At 40.9% G+C, this 24,350-nt stretch overlaps 2 protein-coding genes across 6 annotated transcripts in view; both read left to right on the top strand.

Annotated features, from left to right (window-relative positions):
* The first annotated feature begins 1,246 nt into the window (after positions 1-1,246).
* On the top strand, positions 1,247-5,544 carry si:dkey-10o6.2 (uncharacterized protein LOC100124608 homolog). Its single transcript, XM_048257570.1, has 7 exons — positions 1,247-1,497; positions 3,303-3,427; positions 3,525-3,591; positions 3,702-3,855; positions 4,245-4,390; positions 4,851-4,961; positions 5,096-5,544. The coding sequence occupies exons 1-7, from the start codon at positions 1,345-1,347 to the stop codon at positions 5,291-5,293; spliced, it is 954 nt and encodes a 317-aa protein (XP_048113527.1). The 5' UTR covers positions 1,247-1,344; the 3' UTR covers positions 5,294-5,544.
* Positions 5,545-5,915: 371 nt separating this feature from the next.
* Positions 5,916-24,350, top strand: part of cacna2d4b (calcium channel, voltage-dependent, alpha 2/delta subunit 4b) — a 44,111-nt gene continuing 25,676 nt past the window's right edge. For 4 of the 5 annotated variants that reach the window (XM_048257468.1, XM_048257466.1, XM_048257467.1 and 1 more), the window contains exons 1-12: positions 5,916-6,308; positions 8,078-8,497; positions 12,116-12,197; positions 13,168-13,284; positions 13,675-13,734; positions 13,856-14,018; positions 14,350-14,481; positions 14,643-14,703; positions 15,433-15,583; positions 16,088-16,162; positions 20,998-21,087; positions 21,643-21,756. In XM_048257468.1, coding sequence (XP_048113425.1) covers positions 8,391-8,497; positions 12,116-12,197; positions 13,168-13,284; positions 13,675-13,734; positions 13,856-14,018; positions 14,350-14,481; positions 14,643-14,703; positions 15,433-15,583; positions 16,088-16,162; positions 20,998-21,087; positions 21,643-21,756 — 1,152 coding nt within the window. In that variant the 5' untranslated portion in view covers positions 5,916-6,308; positions 8,078-8,390. Of the gene's footprint in view, positions 6,309-7,909; positions 8,498-12,115; positions 12,198-13,167; positions 13,285-13,674; positions 13,735-13,855; positions 14,019-14,349; positions 14,482-14,642; positions 14,704-15,432; positions 15,584-16,087; positions 16,163-20,997; positions 21,088-21,642; positions 21,757-24,350 lie in introns of those variants that run through there. The other variant, XM_048257465.1, reaches the window with a different exon arrangement.

The raw sequence follows: 24,350 nt of genomic DNA, 5'->3' as shown, positions 1-24,350 counted from the left end.
ATTTCTGGATCTTTCTGCCTCATAGTGAGATAAGTGGATCACTACCAGCAAAAAGGATCTGGGCTGAGAAGTAGAGCAGGTAAGGAAATGTATAATTGTTTGAGTGAAGTGGAATATTAAAGGGATCCTATGCAGTTTTGGCAATTTCTTCGCTGTTAGTAATCAAGGACCTTTGGTGAGACTTTCTGACTGAGACTGACTGAAGACCAAAGTTGCAAGGCTGGTTTTTCCGCTCACAGACACTAGGGGGAAGCGAGACGGCCATCATTCAACCTGGAAAAAGTCATATAACCATTCCAATGACTCAGAAGCTGTTAAGGTAAATGAAGTAAAAAAAAAAAAACCTGCATAGTTCTCCTTTAATGATAGTTGTGGTAGCGTATCCTCAATGGAGTCTGTATAATGAAACTGTTTAACCACATGACAAAAAAAGACAGAAAGCTACATACTTGAAGACTGTTCTTTAAGAGAGGGCAGATCAAGCAAAACACTGGCCTGGAAAAAACATACTTTAGGATGGAGATTAAAAAATTGAAAGGAAGAACTGTTAATTGGTCAGGTAAGAAGAGAAACAGTGTATGGCAATACCAACCTGGTGTCTGTGTGATTGTTGTGTGTTAGTTTTAGACATGGTATATCCTCAGTGAAGATAGGTGTGTAACAAATGTGTGCAACAAACACTCATGGTGGTTTGGTGTACATAGAAGGATGATTACTGAGAAGACCACAAATAATTATGCCTCTACAAAAAAATAAGTGGTTTCTAGAGTCACACATTACAGACCCACCATTATACTTAAGCAGCACTGCAAAAACTGCTTATCTAATACAATCTAAATAAGTTTTTCATGTCATTAAGATATATAAAAAAATATTTTGTATTGTTTTTAGTATAAAGACACTTACCTAGCGCTCTTTCATAAGATCTAGTCGTAATTTAATAAGAGTTTAACTTATTTTAAGGAGTCTTATCAAGACAAATTGCTCAGCGCACTGGCAGACATTCGCTTGTTTTAAAGACAAATTTGCTCAACGCACTGGCAGCCAAACTTGCTTGTTTTCATGATGAGACGTCTCACTGGCAGCCAAACTTGCTTGTTTTCATGATGAGACGTCTCAAAATAAGTTGTGGATATAAAGAGTTTTAGATCCTATGGATTTGACTAAACAATCGGAGGAGGGGCGGGACTGTTGAACTCTATTGACAGTTTGCACTGTACAAAGGTCCAGCACGCATCACGTTCAGTCAGATCTGTGCAGCGGTAAGCTTGTGGAAAGCCTTGCTGTGCGTAATTGTTACTGTGAAATCGCAATAGATTACAAGTAATACACTGCAAATTTATCATGAATATACCCATTGTAAACTTTGAGGACTACATGCTAGGAGAAACAAACATCTCTGCCGAAAACCTGCAGGAATTATGTGCCAGCCTGAAGACAGCGTTCATAGAAGTTGGTTTTGTTTATTTGAAGAACACTGGAATAACGCAGCAAGAGGTTAGAACAAAACAGATGTTGGATAGACTTAACTTCTTATAAACTACCTGCTAGCCAATGTAAGATCATGTTGTAAACACAGACTCGACCAAAGATTAGATAGCACATGGCTGATCTGCCTATCTGTAGTCCCTGTAGTTTTTCCGCCATTCCGCGATTTTCAAACTATATGCAAAATCACCCAACTAAGAAAATGTACCTTCTTTCCCTCACAACGCATTCTCAACGCAACCTTCTTTCCTTCACAACGCAACATCATTTCTGATTTAGCTGCATGAATTAGGCTACGCTTTTAATGGCACAAAATAAGGCTGATTGCAAAACGCTTCTTCCGGCCTCCTGGTGGTGGATATGGCAAACCCAGAGCACTAGAGCTCTGGGCAAACCAATATGAGCCAATTCTTTCACACAAACATACGGGTATTTGCGGGCGTTTAAGGGCGTTTTTGGGAGGTAACAGGTACGAGAAGCCCCTGGCTGCAGCTTGCAGATCGGGGCTGGACTTAATGTGGGGCGGAGCGCAACGTTGAGCTCAGCCCACCTTCAGCACGTCTTCTCACGCTGACAATGTCCGTAGGGCCTACCTTGTTTCCTACTGTCCAAGTTATATTTCTCAAAATAATCTCTAGGAAGAATGCTTAAAATCTATAAAAGCATTTCCTCAACTTTAAGAGAAAAAAACACGGAGGTTAGACTGTTAGGCTAACAGTAGGCTAGGCCTACTATAGCCTGTATGCGTATGGGAGAACTGGTACAATTGTAACAGTGGTACAAATGTAACAGTGTTTTATTCTCAAGATATGGTGTAGCTACGGGAAACGTAAATAGACACATGTAGGCTAATTATATGTAGAATCTTACAGCCATCCAAATATGAATGGTCTACTTAAATACGACCAGAGATAATAAGAAAAAGGTGCAAAATCGCAACTGTTTGTTTAAGTTTGCTTCGTGAAATTTGAGCAAGTGTGGACTTCAATCACGTCATTCATATCTTCAGTCCCTGTTTCAAGTTAACACCAGTGCCAATTTATATAGTCATAGCAAATGCAATTAAATGAAAATAACAGTTGTAATAATCTGCCTATGGCAAAATGAACTGATTTTATCGCTTAACACTTCTGATTATGAAGTTATATGATTTTTGTGCCGTGATCAAACCCAATTAAATGTATGTATAAACAATAGTCTATAATAGAGGCCAATATTATGTTCTCTACTCTTAGCAGACCTTGTTGACCATATAGGCCTGTTATAGGGATGCTAAAGAGGTTCATTGTTGCCAGTTCCCTTTGGGACTCGCACAGGCTACTAAACTTCTATAAAGAAAATACCGATAGGCTAGAGATAAAATGCATTGATAATGTTATTGCTATAGGCCTATGTTTATGCAGACTGGATGTAGGCTAATGATCTAAGCGTAGCTAGGCCTACTTAGATTAGGCTACCCAAGAAACGCCGATGGTGTAGCACATAGGCTATTCTAGAACGCTAGGGGGAAGTTCAAGGAGGATACGCTTTTAAAGAGTTAAGCATTCTTCCTTGAGAAAAATTGAACTCCGAGTCCGGGTAAATAGATGGACACAGAGGTCAACGGGTAATGACAAGCAGATTTTGGGCTGAGCTCAACGTTGCGCTCCGCCCCACATTGAGCCCAGCCCCGATCTGCAAGCTGCAGCCAGGGGCTGCTTTTGGAGGTGCAAACAAACGCTGTATTCCTAATTAATTAATTAATGATTGATTGAATTGACTGATTGATGAAGTCTGTGTTAGGTCAGACTTCAAGACGTTATTCTTTCTGCTAGGTAGATGAGGTGATGAACATTTCTAAGGAATTCTTTTACCTTCCTGAGGAGAAGAAACTTCCTTTCAGCAGGGGCAGTTACAACAATAACCCCAATCATGGTTGGGTCTCCCTAGAAAGAGAGAGGTATGCTACCAAGAAATTTGACCAAAGCACATATGGTGAAATTATGTGATTAAGAATGTAATTTTTGTACAACTTTTTTCAACAATTATTTATACAGGTTAAATCCAGCGAGACCTGGTGATCTAAAGGAAGCGTTCAACACCAGCTCACTACACCCTGATATAGTAATTGTCCCGCATATTGTAACACATAATATCCACACAAAAGTTACCAAATATGATCTGATACTGTATGTTTGAAAAGGATCTCTTTGGATTTCTGTCCTTTTTTTCAGAAATGGCCATCTGAAGATGTCCCTGGTTTTAGAGATAAGCAAGTTTCCTTCTTCATGCGGTGTAAAGAGCTTTCTCTCAGGGTTCTCAGACTGATGGGTCTCAGTTTAGGCCTAGATGTGGATATCTTTGTCAGTGCACACAAACAAATTGGAAGTAAGTAGCACATTGTTGTTGAAAAGATTGAGAGTTAGAGTGGACAAGCTGTCAGAGACATTTGCATCCATGATCATCAATACTGAGGACGTCACCAGATATTGCTTGTGTAACCATTATCAGTTTGGTCACTAGTGTGATCAGTTGACCTTTACCTGATTTGGACAGGTAAAGCAAAAATAAACATCAATACTATTAGATCCCTGGCGTGAAAATACGCATTGAATATGACTCTTAAAGCCACTGCTCACAAATTCCATAGGTTAATTGTACTGCAGAGGCGAAGCTTATGGAGCCCTTTAAACTTTGACCTTTGTAAGTAAATGCTAACAGTGGATAATATACAGTAAAAAGCCCACCTTGTCATATGTATGTGTTGTCTCTCACAGCTGATGAGAATGGCTCCACTCTGCGGACCCTGTACTATCCCCCGGTGGACAGTGGTCATGTGAAGGAGGGCCAGTTGCGCTGTGGGGAGCACTCCGATTACGGCAGCATCACTTTCGTCTTCCAGAGCCCAGAGGGAGGACTGCAGGTAACTGGAGAGTGAAGAAGACAATTAACCATCTATCGCAGTTCTCACTGAAATCATGAGTTGTCCAGGGCCTTGTCATGTGACATGATGAGTCACATGAAATAGTGGAAGTATGTGTATTAGGAATGAGCAACACTGAAAACCATTAGACTCTTGTCAGAAGCTCCTCACATTCTGTGCTCTGAGCCTCCAGATGTGCATGTGCATTTTGGGGCTGTTAACATTCAGTGTGATAAATTGTTTTGTATTTTGTAAATGATTGAATTAATTATTAGAAATATAACAGTGAATTATCGCTGTTGTGTTCCTGTTTGTGGAGTAAATTGATTTTGTTGCCGTCAGAACATTGCAGAGCATTGCACTGAGCTGCTGTTGTCATGTTTGTTTTGAAATCTTGTCAGCATTTTATATTGTTTATACCCTATAGGTTTTGTAATTTTATATGGTTTATACCCTATAGGTTTTGTCACGGTCAGGACAGTACATTTCAGCTCCATTTATCGCTGGGACAGTTTTACTAAATGTTGCTGATCTAATGCAGAGGTGGACCAGTGATGTTTTTATTTCTGCGGTAAGTTCAGCTTTGCAGGATCTCGTAGCCTCCTTGTGATGTTTCTCCACAGGCATTATAGGTGAATGTTTTCGTTTTCCATTCCATCGGTTCCATTCGCCTTATTTTTTAATGTATGTTTTTATCTTGGTCAGATCCATCGAGTGCTGCTACCCTCTCCTGGAGATTCAACCACACGCCAGTCTTTGGCCTATTTTGTGCAGCCTGATGATGAGGCCTTGATTACTTGCTGTGATGGCTTGAACAAGTATCCCCCTGTAAAATCAGGGTATTACCTTACGGAAAGATTTAAAGAAAGTTATGGACGTAAGTCAGGCTCCATGGAATCCTAGATTATAAAATGGTTGGAAACTTTATAATCAGAATGAATTCTAGCAGTATTATTTTGAAAAAAATAATAAGACCAAGAATAATTTAAATGGGACCAAATATTGATTTCTTCTTAAAGACTTGCTTTACTGTAGGGATATTTGTAGATTAATGTCAGATTATAATTCTAATGTCATCATTGTTTTTATAGCAATGTTTTAATATTGGAAGTTGTCTTATCAATTAAAGCAATAAAAAAAATCTCCTCTATGTTTTTTCGTGAAGCAAAGTTAAACATATAAATACCCCACGTCATGTGGTAAGTAAACAGCACAATGTGCTCCAGAGGGCAATAATCATATCATTATTGGAAATCTTAACAAATGTAGCCAAATAAAAGCACGCCATCTTAGGTACATGTGTGGAAGAAATGTTGACACTGACTAATCTTACTGGCTCAGTGGAATAATGGCACCATAAGATGGGGTATTTTGCAAAAACTACTGCATGACTTGACCAAACAATGTGGGATCTGTTGCTTCCTATAGTGCCATCGCAAGCCTGGGTTCCCATGGGCACGTGGACCCAAATGTGGTATGGGCTGTCATATCACTTGAACTATCTCTTGCCAGGATGGTCTCTAGATGATTGAACTAATCATTTCATGAAAGAATGCCTAATGGCCAAGATTGAGTTAGTTGGTGGGTTGTTGTGTTTTAGGCATGCGGAAATTGGTTGCAGAAAAAAAGAGGTCCTGTAGATTTAAACGTTTTTGAAGAGTTTTTGCTCCACTCCAATGGGCTCTCTCCAGATACTCTCAAAACAAAAATGTGCTTTTAGTGCAAGTAGTGGCATGGCTGTCATTTTGCTGCATGAATCACTTCACCCATTTCAAATCCATGGTCAAGATTTGATGCGTTGCATATGCAACTTGTGATCTTGAGCCCATACAGTTTTGGAGGAGAACAAGAAGTAGAAACGGAAGAAAGGAGGAAGAAGCACGACAAGCACACGGTTTGCTTGGACCCCATGATAATGGTAGTTATTAATATGGAGGGTGTATGGATGTAGTCGATAAAATACATAATAATTATAGCCTGTAAACACTGTACAAATTTGCTGTTGTTAGTGTAGCACTATCTTCCACCATAACAAATGAAGAGGTCAAACTAAGTGTTCCTAATGTTAGTCTGCATTCCAACTTCCTGCATGATCATGAAGAGAATTGTATAAAGCCTACACACATGCAGGGAATATAATGTTTTTTGTCCCTTGATAGGCATATCCATTTGCAGAGAAATGCCCCCCTAGGAAAAATTCTACTTTGGCCTGCTTGAACCCTGGTGATGGCTGTGTGCATATCTTCAATTCAATTCAGCTTTATTTGTATAGCATCATAACATAATACATCCCAAGGCACTTTATAGGGCCTGTCACATGGCTATACATGGATATGTCAATTCTATGAGAAAGATGTTTAATGCGTCATTTGAAAACTTTTAGTTAGTATAATTTGTTTGATTAAATAATATGGACATAATGTGATAGTTCTATGGGTCTATGGGTCATTTAGATTTGAGCGATGTCAAAGAAATCAGACATAGAAAGTTTTTATTCTGTCCCATACAAATCAACATTGATGTTGTTCTGTCCCATTCAGATCAAACATAACAGAATTTTGCTTTGGCTATAAAGAGCTTGCAGTGGCAGGAATTGAGGGAATATTGCTGAAATGGGACATTTGACACAAACAGAAGACAAAACGGATCAGCGTACCACTTGAATAGTTAGTTAACAGTGTTTACATTTCGGAGTTCAATTCACTTCTCCTATTTGGCCAGTAGATGTCAGATGTTTCAAGTATTTTAGCAGTCCACACTAGTGGACACACTAACTTAGACCAGCAAACTTTTTTTCTCACTAAATAGCACTATATAGCACAGAAAGGATTTTTTTTTTCTTCAGTGAAATTGCAGGATATCACATTTTTGAGGCATCCTCTCAGATGGACACTTGGCATCTCAGACTTGCATGCATTGTCATTTGTAGGTGTTTGTTAGCCTGGTTAGTGCTGCCCCAGCTCAGGCTGGGTGTAGATCTTTGTACTACTTTCATGCTAATGTGAAACGCATCCTTGCAGCTGATGTTTAGTGTGCGTGCTCCCTTTCTGTGAGTCGTTATTCCCAGATGTTAAGCCCTGTGCCTCTTCCTGCAGTGCCAAAGCAGTTGGCCTGACTAGATGTGTTTATGCCAAAGAGGTCTATCAGTACCACTAGATGCCCCAGTCCCATTTGAAACCAGCCTGTTGAAGGGGCTTTATTTCACTCACACTGATTGGATGGACGAATGCCCGTCTCCAGAAATCACTAATAATCCTCTTAGATAGCTCAAAATTCCAACCAATCCCAGCGGGTAGCCTCTCCTTATTATCTCCTCCCTCCCTGGCTCCCTCCTCAACTCCATCGCCCTTCCTGGTGTACCCCCTCCCATCTTGATGCCTGCCAAAGTCCAAGTGGGAGGAGAGTGTAATCCAAATGGATTACGCAGTGAATTGGGTGACAGTGGATTGGGCTCTGTGTGACTGAAGCCCATCAGTTTGGATGTCTAGGCTATTCTATGGCAGTCAGTCTCGACACAGATTTATCAACACGTGGTTCGACGCACCTGCCTGGTCATAGCTCATCCAGAGAGCCACAACATTCTCCACAGTAGACAGAAAGGCTTTCCAAGTGGATTCCAAATAAGGAGTATATCTTTTTGCCTTTTTTGATTGTCAAGCCAACTTGTGGCTTTGGATTTCATTGCAGATTTGTGTTACTGCACGTGGAAGAAGTGGATCTACGGTTGGAAATGGTGATCAGAATGAGGGAAGTGGTCTGAGGAATATCTGGCAATGGGATGAGGAGGATCCAGGGCCCAGAATGCACGATGGGTTGCTTTTGTCATGGAATACCGACCATGGCAGTTTAAGGCCACAGATGATGGTTTTTGTCATCATGAAAAGACTCCTACTAATGAACGCTGCTCTTTAATGAATCTGTTGTGATATTGTACCATGCACTTTTAAACTTACATGTACTATTGCATTCTTCACCTCGAGAAGCCTTGCTAAGGCTAGCTATGACCAGCATGCAACATCGAAGGGTCGAGGGATGGCTTTCAGTGTGGATAGTCTCAGGCTGGCTCTGCCTCCTGGTGAATGCACAGATGAAGATACCACCAGAAACGTAAGTAGGCTACTAACCTACAACCTTACACACCTGCATGTCTAGTTAGCCAGTGATGAACTAAGAGTGGATATATGAATGTCTCTGTCTTGATATGGAACATGACCCCTTTAACACCACTCTGTCCACTCTCCCAGAGGTTACCAGGGCTGTTAATAGATTCAACTCAATTAAATCATTGATTTCAAATACATAGCAAATGGGCCAACATTGGCCCTGTTTTAGGTATTTACCATGACAACGGCAAAGAAAAAACCTACGTCCATTTAGCTTTTTATGTAGTTTGCATGTGATTTGGATTTGACATAATAGCCTAATAGCACCATGTGGGGGAAATTCACTAATGAACAGAGACATTTCAAATATAAGTACAGTGTATACTTTTTCAAACACTATACACCACCATTCCACCAAATAGCCTGTCTTGTTTACCACCACTAGATACTATGCTTTGTTTTGGTGCTTAGCAGAGCTCAGTAGCATATGGAGCCATTTGAGGATAAAGAGCTCATCTCAGACTAACTGGATTCACATAGTGCCACACAGTTCTTTAATAGCGTAATGCAAAGAACATGTCCTTGTTTTGTTTCATTCACATGCTATCAAGTAATCTTTCGACTCCATTTTGGTTGTCAGGCTAGCAAACTGGTTTCCCCACAGATGTGATTTTAAGGCCTGATTACACAGTGACCCTGATTGCGAGTTCCTACCCTTTTGAAACTGAACAACATCCAACTGACACCAAAATAGACAGGATAGGAAAAAAAAAAAACAGCCACCATCAAGAGATTATTTGGGCTGGAATCTGCGTTCGCTAATAATCCATGCACATGCAGGCTATCATCTGAGCAAATTTTGGATAGGAGGCCCACAGCTTTGCTGTCTGACTGGAATCATGCCGTTCTTAAGTGAACCAGGCCACAGAAGTCGTAACCCGCTTCACTCTGTTATACTCATTTCTGTCGAATTTACAATTTTGGTGTGATGTCCACTTCAAGAACAAAGCCATTAAATAGAAGACAAATAGCATACCGCCTAAACAGTTCACATGAAAGACTAGATGATGGATCATATGTGCTGTGTGACAGATCAGACAGATGCTTTCAAAAGTGCAAAGAACACCCACATGTATACTACATTGATATGACCAGTTGTATATCTTTGCCTTGGTTTGATGCATGTTTGAATAATAATACTTTTTTTCAAGACACTCAAAGACGCTTTACAGTTTTGACATAGGTACATAACAAACAGGCAACCCATCCATTTATCATCCATTGGATGGTCTGCCCTATTCCCCCTTGCCTACATGCATTGTCAGTGCCAAAGTGCTGTGAGTGCTGTGTCTGTGCTGTTATGGTGGGACTCACAATGCATGGTTTACAGTAGGTGTTCAGGCTGTAAACATGTAGTGTTTGGCTGGATCTCATCTGTTTTTGTTTGGAGATGTATGAAGAGCCTCTTCAGAAAACCAGTCATTCTAGTGCAACATGCCTGAGCATTAAACTGGCACCAGTTCTCATGTCCCGAGCAAAACATTGGGTCCTCTGTTTCCTCAGCCTCCTGTGAAGTCACAGGAGATATGTGAAATGAACAAGTTTTTTTAGGTTATGTTAAGTGATTTTGATGTTTGAGATCCTTCTTGGGGTACTCCTGGTGGTGGTGTGACATTTGTCACCAAATTAATTTTGTTTTCAATATTAGAAAGGACTATATGGCGTATGTCTTTTAAGGATATCCCTACAGTCTAATGACTGGGAGTTTCTATTTGTGTCTCCCTGAGGGTTTCGGTAATCCCTAGGGAGATCCTGATAGTGTCATAATCCAGAATCCTGCCAAGACCTGCTGAGCTCTTCAGGGCACAGACACTAGATACCAAGTATGTTTAAGGCCAGAGACATGCCCTCATAAAGCTTGAGAAAGCGCTTAAAGCCTACTGTGTATCACTTGCAACTACCAGTGGAGAGTGAACTTGAAACTGATGGATCCTGTCCAGACATTTGTTTTTTGCAGGGGTTATAGTACTATATATAGCCTTCACAGTTTGAATCCTACTAACTAGTGGCAGTACACTTCAGATTGCTCTCTACTCACAACTCAATTTTATGTGATTTTTCTATGACAAAATAGTGACTGCACATTTGCCATAATCCCTGCTCTTTTTCAGGTGCTCTAAGCGGTGTTGGGTAACGTCACTTCTGCTGACGTTTAAACAAAACAGAGAGCTTGCTCACTACTCCCTCCCCCTTCCTCCTGTGCAACTCTCCTAAACGCGCATCTCGTCGGTGATTGGCTGGAACATTGTCTTATGTTTTTTTTGGTCCAGGCTGGACCAAGTTGTTTTTGTTGCCGTTTTTGGAGCCTGGGCTTTTATTTTTACAGGGCACAGGCAGCTAGCGGATGGTGAAGTGATGTTTGCTGAATGTGACAAAAAATGTTTTAGCTTAGAAAGCGCGTAACATCGTTTAGAGCACCTTTAACCAAGACCAAAAAGAGATCCCACATCATACTGATCTGAAAGTCTCTATTGGCCTATTATTTTTAGATTAAGGTATTTTATTGTATCAATGGTCTTGCACCCAAATACTTGCTTTTACCATATGCTCCCTCAGGGCCACTTAGATCAGCCGATTCAGGCTTTTTAGTTGTTCCAAAGGTGAGGTTAACAAATATGGGGAAGCAGCACTCAGTACGCACACCCCAGGCCGCTGTAACAGCCTGCCACAGGAGCTGAGCACGGCACAATCAGCAAATACTTTTAAAATACATTTTAAGACTTTTAAAATGTTTCAGCCTAGCCTTCCCCTGATCTTTCATTTCCGTGTATCTATTTTAGAATTTTGTACTGTATATTTATCCATGTTACAATTTTTATCGATAATATATCACGATTTTACCTTTCTCTTTAATTATTTATTTGAAAGGCTTACTGTTTTCATGAGAATCACTCTGCTGTGTCTTACTGGTTGCTTTATTTCTACCATGTGCTGTATTGATGTTTTGTTCAGCACTTTTGTATTTCAATTTTGCAAAGGAAGATGTGATTGACTGATTGATTGACACAGTTAAATGATGCCAGTTTAAGGTGAACATCACATGCATCATCTTTAAAATCCTCCTCCTCACCTATAAATCGCTCAATGCACTTGCACCCCAGTATCTTACTGATCTCCTCCACCCCTACATCCAATCATGGTCTATGTGCTCCTCTGACAAGGATCAGCTTGCCACCACCTGCGGTAGACTGTGGAACCATTGGGGACAGAGCCTTTTGTTTTGCTGCCCCCACTCTATGGAATAACCTGCCACTCCACGTAGTGCCCCTCTCTGGGCAAAAAGCACATCAAAGTACATGGTACATGGCACAAAGTACATGTGCCCAAAGTACAAGTCCTATTCACCTAACCTCCCTCCCCTATGGAGGACCACAGGTGTCACTTAAATGGCACCCATACTCCCCCACCTCATCTTTTTTGTTAAGCAACCTTCAGTACCTTGAAAGGCGCAATATAAATTATATAAAATTTAATTATTGTTATTATTATTATTATTATACATCACACAAGCACATTTTGTTAAACTCCTTGTTCATTTTTTTCTTTCTTTTTTTTTCTTCAGGGTTCAGGTGTGGGCCAATATCTTTGCTGATCAAGTAACTGCCCTTGCAGCCAAATACTCTGGAGCACCTCTCTTGCAAAAGGTAAATAGCTTTAGCCTTACGGTATGAACAAGTGCACTGAGCAAAATTCCATCATCCACCAGCTGTTATTGAAACAGGATGAAACCAGATGCCCGACCCCTCTCCTAAATATATTGAAAAGGCTTCATGTTCAGCTCCCCCCTTCTCCCCCCTATCCCCCACCCCCTCCATCCCCATCAGACACACTGAGGGATGTTTGTGATTTGTTACAAAACAGGGATTTAGATGTTCTGGTGTTCTGGACACAGAATGAAGTACATGTTGCCCTAAATATTTATGAGAATCTGTTGTGGCACCTGTGAGGTTAGAGGGAGAGTGAGTTTGATTATGTGATAGTGTAAGGGAGAATACAAACATGTACATTTTAGATTGCATCTTTAAACATTTAACTACACTGAATAGAAATTGTTGTCTTTATCCAGTGGCAACACACTCTCCTTATTTTGAAGGTATTGGTATGATTTCCCAAAGTAAAAGTATTATCTTCTTGGTTGGGAACAACATGAAGTGGACACCTTACCCTAACAGGATTAGACCAAAGCTGTGGTTAAGAATTTAGCGATCTTTACCTAATGCTAACACAGGTTTTGTGGATTAAGCTTTTTGAATGGATAATCTCGAGGCACTCTGGTTTACTGTCACTGAATGTAGGTGTAGTTAGATAAATTGCTCTTTAGTTAATTACTATTATTATTATTATGTAATGAAAACAACATCCTCCATATGTCTTTAATATCACTGAATTGTTTGCATCCTCACACTGTCAATCTTTTTTCCTTTCATTTCAAAATGATACAGCACTGCCATGTGCTTGCTTGAAAATTGTTAGGCGACCTTCACCAATGCCAGACAGGAATGTGCTGTGGATTATATTAAGGATTTGTGTGATCGTATCAGTGTGAATCATATGAATCATAAATGTGCTCAGAAAACCAAGGGGAAAAGTACCTGACATCATTTTCCACCACAGAAACTTAAAGATGTGGAGCCCATAGTCAAAATTGAAGATGTGGATGGAAGGGAACTTGTGAAGGAGTTCTCTGATGAGATTGAAAGGATGTTGGGCAGTAAAATGAAATCTGTCAAGGTAAGTTTCCCAGTAACTTTTCTCTCATTATTTCATGTGTATGGCTTTGGATGTATTCTCAATAGTACATGTAGTTACTGTTGTGTGGTTCATAGAGTGACATTCCATTTAATTATTGTGTCAAAGCTGATTCATCAGAATGTTCAGTGGGGAAAAGATACTTTTTGAACCTTTTATGACAGATATTAACTAGAATGCTGGAATTGAAATCACTTTTTGCCACAGAACTTTTTTTTTTATACTAAGTGGAATCTGAGATAACAGGGGTGTTGTGCTGTAATAGCCAATATACATACTAACTAGCACACTTCATTTTCAACATGTGTACTAACTAGCACACTTAATATTCTACATGTGTACTAACTAGAACATTAAATGATGTGTCCACAGAGGCTTGCAGATACTGCAGAAGATGCTGATTACTACCATGATTACAATGCAACATTACAGGTCTGTATTTTGTGTATTTTCATTACAAAATGTTTCTCTTGATGGTAATGTGAATAAAGTACTTATACGATGCATTCGTTCATTGGTTTTGAACAATAATTGTGACTTCCTTTACCTACAGTTTGATTACTACAATGCAATGCTTATTAACACAATGGACGATGAGGGAAACCCCATCGAACTAGGTGGCGAGTTTATAGTGGAGGAAAATGAGCATTTCAACAAACTACCTGTGAACACTTTACAGAGCGACATCCAAGTGCCCACAAATGTCTACAATAAAGGTGTGATTATGATAACCTACACTTTGTTTTATGTATCTTACACCAAGTTATTAATTAACTTAAACATAAGCCATGCACATCAAGTTATCTCAAATCATATCACCATCTTCATGGCCAAGTGGTTCATAGACATAGATAGAATACGGTTCCTGTGACATAGTTTGTCAAAGTTGTGACATTAAATTTAAAAAGATTGTTGTCTTGTTGTCTTCTTGAGAAATATAGTATGATAATCAAGGATTGCCAAGTGTAACTTGAATGTCATGGCTAGCATAGTCATAGACCAGGGTTCTGATGCTAGTTCTGCCTTTTCTTGTGTGTCGCCCCACAGAACCTAATATCCTTAATGGTGTGTACATGTCAGAGGCCCTAAACGATGTCTTCGTTAGCAATTTCCAAAAAGACCCCACGCTCACATGGCAATACTTCGGGAGTTCCACAGGATTCTTCAGACTCTATCCAGGTGCAGTGATGACTCTGCTCGAATATCCAGGCATTCATCCACAGAACTAGAGGGGATTTTCGGACTGGAGTGGACCTGTACAATCAAACTTTTTTGCGTCTGAGTCATGTTTTGTGTTAAATGTGAATATGACTTAGTCAACCATTGTATTTCCTCTGAAGGCATCCAATGGACCCCTGATCCCAACGGTGTGGTGTCTTTTGACTGCAGGAACAGGAACTGGTGAGACTAAAATCACTGCTTGTTCATTATGAAGCCTCTGTGTGACCTGAGGTCACCAGGAGTGTGGAAAGAGAACATAGTCTGATACTGGCAGGGCAGGTGCCATGTAGATAAGCTGTCCACAGCAAGTTTACATTTGGCTAAGGATAGTCTGGCAGACTATGTACACGGGTAGCACCCAATTGCCTAGTTATAGGTATAGCAGTACAGTGTTGTCATGATCCTGCAGAAAGACTTTAATCTCATCCTTAAGTGGTTAGCTGCTAAATAGCCAGGTCAGTAGGATCCACATGGGCACCATATGTAGGTGTTTGTACCTTTAAGTAATAGTCTAATCAAGTAGCCATGTGCTTGCAGTAATATTTCAAATAATATAGTAAAGCAATGATTTATCTCCATATGTGTGTTTTAAATCTGAATTGGTATAAATCAAAGAGACGCTATTTGTAGTTAGCAGAACAGACTGTGAATATATACATATATACATATGTACTCTATGTTCATGTAAATATTATATCATGAATATTATGAAAGTGCAGATACACCTCATAACCGAGAAATGGAAGTGCATGTAAACACAGTCACTCTGGTTGTCCATTTCAGAACCAAGGCATGTTTTAATGAGTCTGGTTGTCCATTTCAGAACCAAGGCATGTTTTAATGGGTCTGGTTGTCCATATCAGAACCAAGGCATGTTTTAATGAGTCTGGTTGCCACTTTCATCGGTAGGTACATTCAGGCTGCCACGTCGCCAAAGGACATCATCATTGTTGTTGATATCAGTGGAAGTATGAAAGGGCTGAAACTGACCATCGCCAAGCACACCATCAACACCATTCTGGACACACTTGGAGAAAATGACTTTGTCAATGTCATTGCTGTAAGGGCCAACACCAACAACTTAACATGCATGGACATAAATACATTTAGCCATTACATGTGAATGTAACAAAAGCAGATTGCCTTTATGCTGAGCAGACAAAAAAGACAGAGTATCACAGGAACAGAGACAGACTGAGACAGAGTATCACAGGAAGCATGTGAGATAAACCACAAAATAAAAATACTGCATTTATTTCTGATAAGATGTTTCTGATATTATGGCAAGTACATTTTGAACATGCTACAAACAAGTTCCCTGATATTCCCTGACTTGGTCTAAGAAATTATCAAATCCATTGTCTTGCCATGTGTGGAATAGACAAAAAATGTCTAACTATGATTCTACTCAGGAGGGATCTGAACCGTACACGAGTCATTTCATTAAAACTAGATGCTTTTTGTTATGAGGATGTCAAGGTTATGTAGAAATGCTCAATGGGTCCTATACATGTTATTGGCCATTAACTTTGACTCTAATGGTGGTAACTGTTTCTCTCTGCAGTACACTGACTACGTTCGGTACGTGGAGCCCTGTTTCAGAGGCACACTGGTGCAGGCCGACTTGGACAATCGCGAGGTAAGTCGATTATCTGCTTCATTTAAGCCGAGGGACCCTAAGCCAGTGAGACCAAACACCGCAGCAGGGCTCCTGCACTCTAAAAGGTGCAGCCCTGCTGCCTGGAGCACTTTCCATCCTCACCCCTCGCTGGGAACTCCCAATGTGACATACACACAGTTGTTACATACAGATGCTGCATGTAGCAGTGTAGCACTTATCCTCTCCTGGAGTCTGATGTTGAAGCTTCGTACATTGTAGTGAACATTAGTGGCTCAGCCTTCACAAGTGACTGAAGAAGGCACCAATAGGAAGGATGGGTGGAATCACCCACGCATATATGCACCAATAGGAAGGATGGGTGGAATCACCTACGCATATATGCACCAATACGAAGGATGTGTGGAATCACCTACGCATATATGTACCAATAGGAAGGATGGGTGTAATCACCCACGCATATATGCACCAATAGGAAGGATGGGTGGAATCACCTACGCATATATGCACCAATACGAAGGATGTGTGGAATCACCTACGCATATATGTACCAATAGGAAGGATGGGTGTAATCACCCATGCATATATGCACCAATAGGAAAAATGCCCACAAATGTTGTATACGTGAGTGTGTGAAAGGACCCTGCGTGGCGTGTACATATGGTCAGTATCCCAAGATGCATCAGGTGGTGTGCGCGAGTTGAAGTGTCTGTGGTCGCCATGCCTGTGAACCCTTGCGTAGGTCAGTGTGCCACTGACCGCTCAGGCTTGTGAATGAGGCTTAGTTCAGTCTCCATGGTGGAGCTGATGGATTTATCCTCAGGCAGAGCTGGTAATGATATCCTGACCTTAAGCTCAGGAGCATCTGGTCATCACAGATCCTCTAAGGAGACCTCCAGAGATTTCAGGGCACCAAGAGTCTGACTTCATCTCCCAGAAGTGCCTCTTGAATTCAGTACAAATCATACTTTTCTTCCAAGAGCCAAAGAACCACAGTGAGCCATTGGTGGCCTATATCAGTAGGGTTTCTGTGTTGGTGCCCTATGGTGGCCTACAGTATATCAGTAGGGTTTCTGTGTTGGTGCCCTATATAAGTAGGGTTTCTGTGTTGGTGCCCTATATCAGTAGGGTTTCTGTGTTGGTGCCCTATGTCAGTAGGTTTTCTGCGTCCTTTCTCTGATTTAGGCTATACCTTCTTGTTTCATCATTTTTAGAGGTGAAAATTTCACCCGGTTGCCTATAGTGGTGTGAAAAATATGGACCTTCATCTTGCATTTTTAAAAGATTAAACACTGTCCAGCTGTGTTTGTAGAAAACAGTCTTTTTTAATTTAACAAACTGTTTTAAAATGGCTGTTACACATACAACTTGCACATCTACATCGGTCTGCCTCCACACACCAAAATCCTGGACGTTTTGTAAGGCACCAGAGTGGGTGTCGCCCAATTAACCCATTACCCCACCTGCAGACAATTAGCAGTTAATAGTCCGACAGGCCATGTGCAAAAGCGCATTCAATTAAAACAGTGTCCTAAAACAGGGAAGATGTAGTCAGCATCTTCACAAGTGGCAATAGTCATGCCTTTATAGCACACAAAGGAAACAAGCTGTTCCGTTTAAAAAGAAGCCAACTTGTTCAGTTTGTTGTACAATTTTCTCTGGCCCTAACAGCCATAACATGGACAGTTAGCTTGTTTCCAGTTGCTTCCATTGTTTGCAAAGTCTACTTCCAGGCTCAGCCGTCGTCCTACTATGGTTGTTATAGTAACCATTTATAAGCATTGACATGGAACGGTGATTAAACTTTTTTTTTACCAGATCTACTTCATACGTGTTATTCAGAATTACAGTTTTTTTCAAATGCCTACACACTAAATCTTTGCTTGTCACATAATTTTCTAATCATGTCTTCCAAACATCATAACCCCACATCAAATCTGCAAAACCATACACTAATTCTCAGTGTTTGACTCAGTTTTCAATTGACTAAAACACATTTTGCAAAACACCACACACAATTTTCTATTTAACACACAAAAATCGAACAGGAAGTAACTTGATTTCATTTTTCAAACACAACCCATCAAAATGCTACACTAAATCACCAGTGCTTCACTCTCTCTCTTCACATGTGTAAACACTCATTACTTTACGGAACACCATCCAGTCATTGCCTTAGTATAGGCCTATAAATAGATACTCTATATGTATGGACCCTTTCAATCTGGCCCTAGAGGATTTCAGAACCAATGCAGATACTTTGAAAGGAATGTTCTACAAAAAGACAACTTTATGTACAGTAAAAACTTGTCTTTTTTACTGTATTTTTGTGTCTTTTTTGTGTTTTTGTGTAATTTTTCTATAGACCTATGAATACATACACAACCCCCCCCCCCCCCACACACACACACACATACAGACACAGACAACACACACACACACACACACACACATAAACACATACACACACTTTTCTTTGGAAAAAGCAAAGTAATTTGATAGTAGTCAGTCATTTCCATAGGCAAAATCAGCTTTTTCAGAACTCCATGTACATCTGGTGGTCATTGCCTCGTCTGGTGGTCTATTTTGCTTTGCTTTGTTCTTGTTGGCTGTAAAATACTGCATTCACAACAGCAAATTATTTGGAAAAAATCACTATTTTTTGGTTTCAATATTGCTTGCATTTTTACTGTGTATTTCAACTTCTCTCTGTAGATACCGTAACTTTCATTCTTGTATGGAAATACATAAAGCCTATGAAAGACAGAAGAGCGTTAGGTTTTGAGCAACGGTGTGTACATGATGTATCCAAAATGTCATATTATGAAAAAAGTGTTTGTAATGTGAGGCGAATGTTTGATTTAAAGATGTGTTTATGACATTTTGAATGTTGTGTGTCATTTTGCTGGAGATTTGAGGCATTTTGCATTTTGTGTGAGCAATTGTTGGTTTTGTGTGTGGAGTTTTGAAAAATAGACACAGAGTTTTGAAAACGTGTGTAAACAGTTATAGCCACCCCACCAGCCAAACAGAAGAGTATTTCTTCTCTCTGGGTGATAAATATCAATACCTTACAGTACCCTCCAAAATTATTGGCACTTTCGGTAAAGTTGACTAAAAACAGGTATAAAAAATAATCTTTTGGTAATTTATTGTACTCTCACAATGAAAACGAGTAAACAAGTAAAATCCACCCTTGAAGGAAAGTGAATTTATTCTGAGAAAAAGGAAAATCGAAAACACGTTGCTCCCCTAGAAACATCTTATACACAAAACCTAACAGAAGCGTTTTCCTATCTAATTTCAACTTATTTAAGTTAATCAGAGTGTCTGTGAACTTTCAGAAGTAGTTCATGACTTTCTTTTTCACTAAGCTATGACACAGAGGCCACGTATATCCATTAGTCATTTTTCAGCATTGGAAAGACAAGAGAATACACTAAATTTAAATAAAAAGAAAGTGTGTTGACATTTGTAAGTCAGGGAATTCCCATAAAAACTAGATACTTTGTTGAAAATGCCTATATTTACAGTTAAAACAATGATTGAAAGGTTCTAATCCACTGGAAATGTGACAGACATGCTTGGACAAAGACCCATGGTTATCTTGCCCCCACGCACAGTATGGAGGATGGTAAGATAGGCAAAAAAAAGTTACAGAAAAAAGTATCATCTTTGGTCCCCCAGAAAATCTTGAAAAGTGACCTTGGTGCTAATAGATTATTTAGAGGGCATGCCAGGTAAAAGCCTGTCCAGTCATTTAATTACCAATGTAAATGGCAGGAGTTACTGAATGGTACAGTGACTTTGTCTGGAAGTGTGGTCTAATTGTCAGATGAAATGAAAATTGCACTCTTTGGCTAGAAACACACTAGGTGTGTTTGACGTAAGAATGACTATACTGAAAATAACCCCATGCCTAATGAGAATTATGGTGGAAGTGCTGTGCTATGTGGGGCTGTGCACGGGATCATGAACACCAAGAAAACATTTTCAATCTCTGCCAAGACACTAAAAGGTGGTCATGATTGGATCATTCATCAGGTCAATGACCCAAAACATACGTCCAAAGATCAAAACAAATATGGTTTACTGAACTCAAAATCAATATTCGGCCATTGCCATCTCAGTCCCCTGATCTAAACTCCATAGAAAAACAGTGGGTTGAGTCGAAGAGGAGAATGCACAAGTGCGGATTTACAGTACAGTAGGAATCTGGACGATCCGGGGAGATTTTGTAAAGACGAATGGTCTTAAATCCCTTGCTTCTTCAACTTTATGGGGTGTCATAGGAGAATATTACAAGCTGTTTTATTGGCAAAGGGAGGCTTAAGAAGGTATTACAAGCAGGAATGCCAATAATTGTGAGCGACGTGTTTTTGTTAAAATATTTATTTCTTTATGAGATTTTCCTTGTTCTCGTTCCCTTCAAGGTTGAGATTACAATATATCACCAACAGATTACTTTTTATACTGGTTTTTAGTCAACTTTAGCAGATGTGCCAATAATTCAGGAGGGTACAGTACATAATATAATTCAGCAATGTTGTGTACATTATCGGTTCAAATGATTCACGTCGTATCAGCAGGTTGCCTGACTGGCGATATGATGTACTTTGTGAGTTATTTTTTAGATAGATAAAGGTGATTCCACACCAACGTCATGGATTTCTGTGCTTGATGTAGAAACTGTGACACTGAGATCAGTTCAATCACAATCTGATTTGGACAGGATTGGCCATGTTTACTGACTGCTCACTGAAGGCAGATAGTAATCAGACGGATCAAATCAAGTAGGATCCGAGATTGCGGCCAGATTGTCTAATCCCGCCCGTTATCCTCCATTCTTTTGACAGCATTTCAAACTGCTTGTGAATGAGCTGCACGTGAAGGGTGAGGGAAAAGTAAAGAAGGCCATGAAGGAGTCATTCAAAGTCCTCAATGAGGTCAGTGCCATCTTCACCAACACACACACATACACACACACACACAAACACACACGTACACACACACACAAACACACACATACGCATACACACACACCACGTACACATACGTACACACACACACACTCACACATACTCATATACACACACTCATATACACACACGTACACATAGGTACACACATACACAAACACACAAACACACACACACATCTACACACATGTACACACGTACTATACACACACACACACACACACACACACACACACACACACACACACACACACACACACATACTCATATACACACACGTATACATACTGTACGTACACAAACACGCACCTACACACACACACGCACCTACACACACACACACACACACCTACACACACACACACACACACACACACACACACACACACACACACACACACACACACACACACACACACACACACATACACACAGTTCACACAGAGACACACACAATCCCAGAGAGAGAGATTCTGCTGCCAACAAAACTATGATTCCCAGTGCGATCCTTCGTCTTCTCAGGCCTCAGCCAATGGCAAGGGCAGCCTCTGTAACCAGGCCATCATGCTGATCACAGATGGGGCCATGGAGGACTTCCAGGAGGTGTTCGAGGAGTTCAATTGGCCAGAAAAGAAGGTAAAGCTAAACCAATCATGGCCTATGGCTAATACACACTGATACTGTAAATACATACTGATTAAATGTCAATAACAATAGATTAAGAAAACCAAGCTTTCTACCCAGGGTTAAAGATCTGCAGCCTTATACTAATGTATTGAAACAAATGTATTGAAAACAAGCACTTCCTAATGCAATAATTGCTGTAATTACACCTGACATTTTAAATTGCATTAGACTGCTTTTCATTACTTGAAACTGAAGGGGCGCTTAGAGAGTGCAGACCTCAGCCTAGGCCACATGGTGTATCTTATAACGTCAGCCAAACTATAATGTGAAACTTAATGTGAAGATCCTCTTTGAATTGGTTCTTTTTTGGGGGATAGGCTACACTTTTCCAGCAATTTTCATGATTTCATTTTTGTGTAATCATACTTGCAAATAAACTGACGGACAGACAGACAAACTGCACAGAAAACATAACCTTCTTGGAGGAATGGAATTAGATTGTAATTTGAGGAAGTCATATTAGGTTTCTGCTGATTTAGATAGATAGATAAGTAAACTAAATGATATCCTCCGATCGCAGCGCACCAAACTCAGAGCTGCGGAGAGGAAATGGCACAAATCCAAAGTAACTGATGACCTCAAAAACTACCAGACACTCCTGACCTCCTTCTCAGCCAGCATCACTGCTGCTAAGACGGCTTTCTACAATGACAAAATAAACAGCGCTACAGACACTCGAAAACTTTTCTCAACCTTCAAATCGCTACTTAACCCTCAGCTGCCTCCTCCTCCATCCAGCCTTACTGCAGATACCCTCGCCTCATTTTTTACAAACAAAGTGGCGGCAATCAGCAGTCAATTCTCTACATGCCCACTCAACGCATCTGACTCAGAGACCGCTCTCCTACAACCTCTAGGGACTGCTGGAACATCTTTTTCAGCATTCACGCCTCTCTCCGAGAATGAAGTATCTAGACTCCTGACATGCAGCCGTCCTACCACATGCTCGCTGGACCCTATACCTACGAGCCTGCTTCAGTCCATCAGCCCGACCATCGTACCAGCTATCTCACATGTGATCAATGCCTCGCTAACCTCCGGCACATTTCCAACAGCGTTCAAAATGGCCCGGGTAACACCGTTACTTAAGAAAGCTTCTCTCAACCCTGCTCAAGTCGTGAACTACCGCCCTGTCTCACTCCTGCCTTTCCTATCCAAAGGCATTGAACGAGCAGTCTCCAAACAGGTCTCTGACTTCCTTACACAGAACAACCTTCTGGATCCAAATCAGTCTGGGTTCAAAAGCGGCCACTCTACCGAAACGGCTCTGCTGTCTAACAGAAGCCTTAAAAGAAGCCAGGGTGACCGCTCGGTCATCAGTACTCATTCTGCTTGACTTATCGGCTGCCTTTGACACGGTTAATCACTGCATCCTTCTCTCTATACTCGCTAACATGGGAGTCTCCGGTTCTGCTCTCTCCTGGTTTGAATCCCACCTCACAGGACGCTTTCGTTTAACGTTATCATGGCTTGGTCAGCTATCTGCACCTCACCATCTCACCACAGGGGTCCCCCAGGGCTCAGTGCTGGGCCCCCTTCTCTTTGCTATCTACACCACCTCCTTGGGACAGATTATCCGTTCACATGGCTTCTCATACCACTGCTATGCAGACGACACACAGCTCTATCTGTCCTTTCCACCTGATGACCCCTTGGTTTCAGCACGGATCTCGGATTGCCTCTCAGACATAACTACATGGATGAAGGCACACCACCTCCAGCTGAACCTCTCAAAGACTGAACTGCTGGTCCTCCCAGCTAAACCTACCATACACCACGACATCAACATCAAATTTGACTCCCTGTCTGTTTCACCTACCAGGACTGCAAGAAATCTAGGAGTTGTTCTCGACAACCAACTAAACTTCTCAGATCATGTTGCCTCAGTCGCCCGGTCATGCCGTTTCACACTCTACAACATACGGAAAATCAGGACTTACTTGACTCAAGATGCTACCCAACTTCTGGTTCAGGCAATAGTCATCTCACGACTCGACTACTGCAACGCCCTCCTGACAGGTCTCCCAGCCTGCGCAGTGAAACCACTTCAGATGATCCAGAACGCGGTGCGCCTGGTCTACAACCAACCCAAAAGGGCACATGTTACCCCGCTGCTCATCCAGCTACACTGGCTACCTATGGCGGCCCACATCAAATTCAAGGCTCTAACGCTTGCCTACAAAGTAGTCTCCGGTTCTGCTCCCACCTACTTGAATGCCCTCATACAGACATACGCTACCTCCAGACCGCTGCGCTCCTCAGACAAACGACGTCTAGCTCTACCACCGGTACGCTCAGGCCAATCCAAACTTTTCTCATCTGCTGTTCCTCATTGGTGGAACACACTGCCAGTTCTTACAAGGGCAGGGACATCCCTCTCCATTTTCAAAAAACTCCTGAAGACCCAGCTCTTTAGAGAACATCTCCTCTCATAGCAACACTTACAACAAGTCTTGCTGATCCTAGCACTCACCAGCCGTCTTAAACTGACACGTAACTGTTAAAAACAGCACTCACTGATGCACTTATTCTTACTGTAGGCC

The sequence above is a fragment of the Alosa alosa genome, chromosome 11 (genome assembly GCF_017589495.1).
Source record: "Alosa alosa isolate M-15738 ecotype Scorff River chromosome 11, AALO_Geno_1.1, whole genome shotgun sequence".
NCBI classification, from domain to species: Eukaryota; Metazoa; Chordata; class Actinopteri; order Clupeiformes; family Clupeidae; genus Alosa; species Alosa alosa.
The sequence above is the reverse complement of the archived record's forward strand: the minus strand, read 5'-3'. Positions and strand labels throughout refer to the sequence as shown.

Coding starts and splice junctions, on each gene's coding strand:
- si:dkey-10o6.2 (XM_048257570.1), top strand. CDS start 1,345: ATGAATATACCCATTGTAAACTTTGAGGACTACATGCTAGGAGAAACA. Junction 3,592..3,701: donor GCTCACTACACCCTGATATA/GTAATTGTCCCG, acceptor CCTTTTTTTCAG/AAATGGCCATCTGAAGATGT. Junction 4,962..5,095: donor GTGATGTTTTTATTTCTGCG/GTAAGTTCAGCT, acceptor TATCTTGGTCAG/ATCCATCGAGTGCTGCTACC.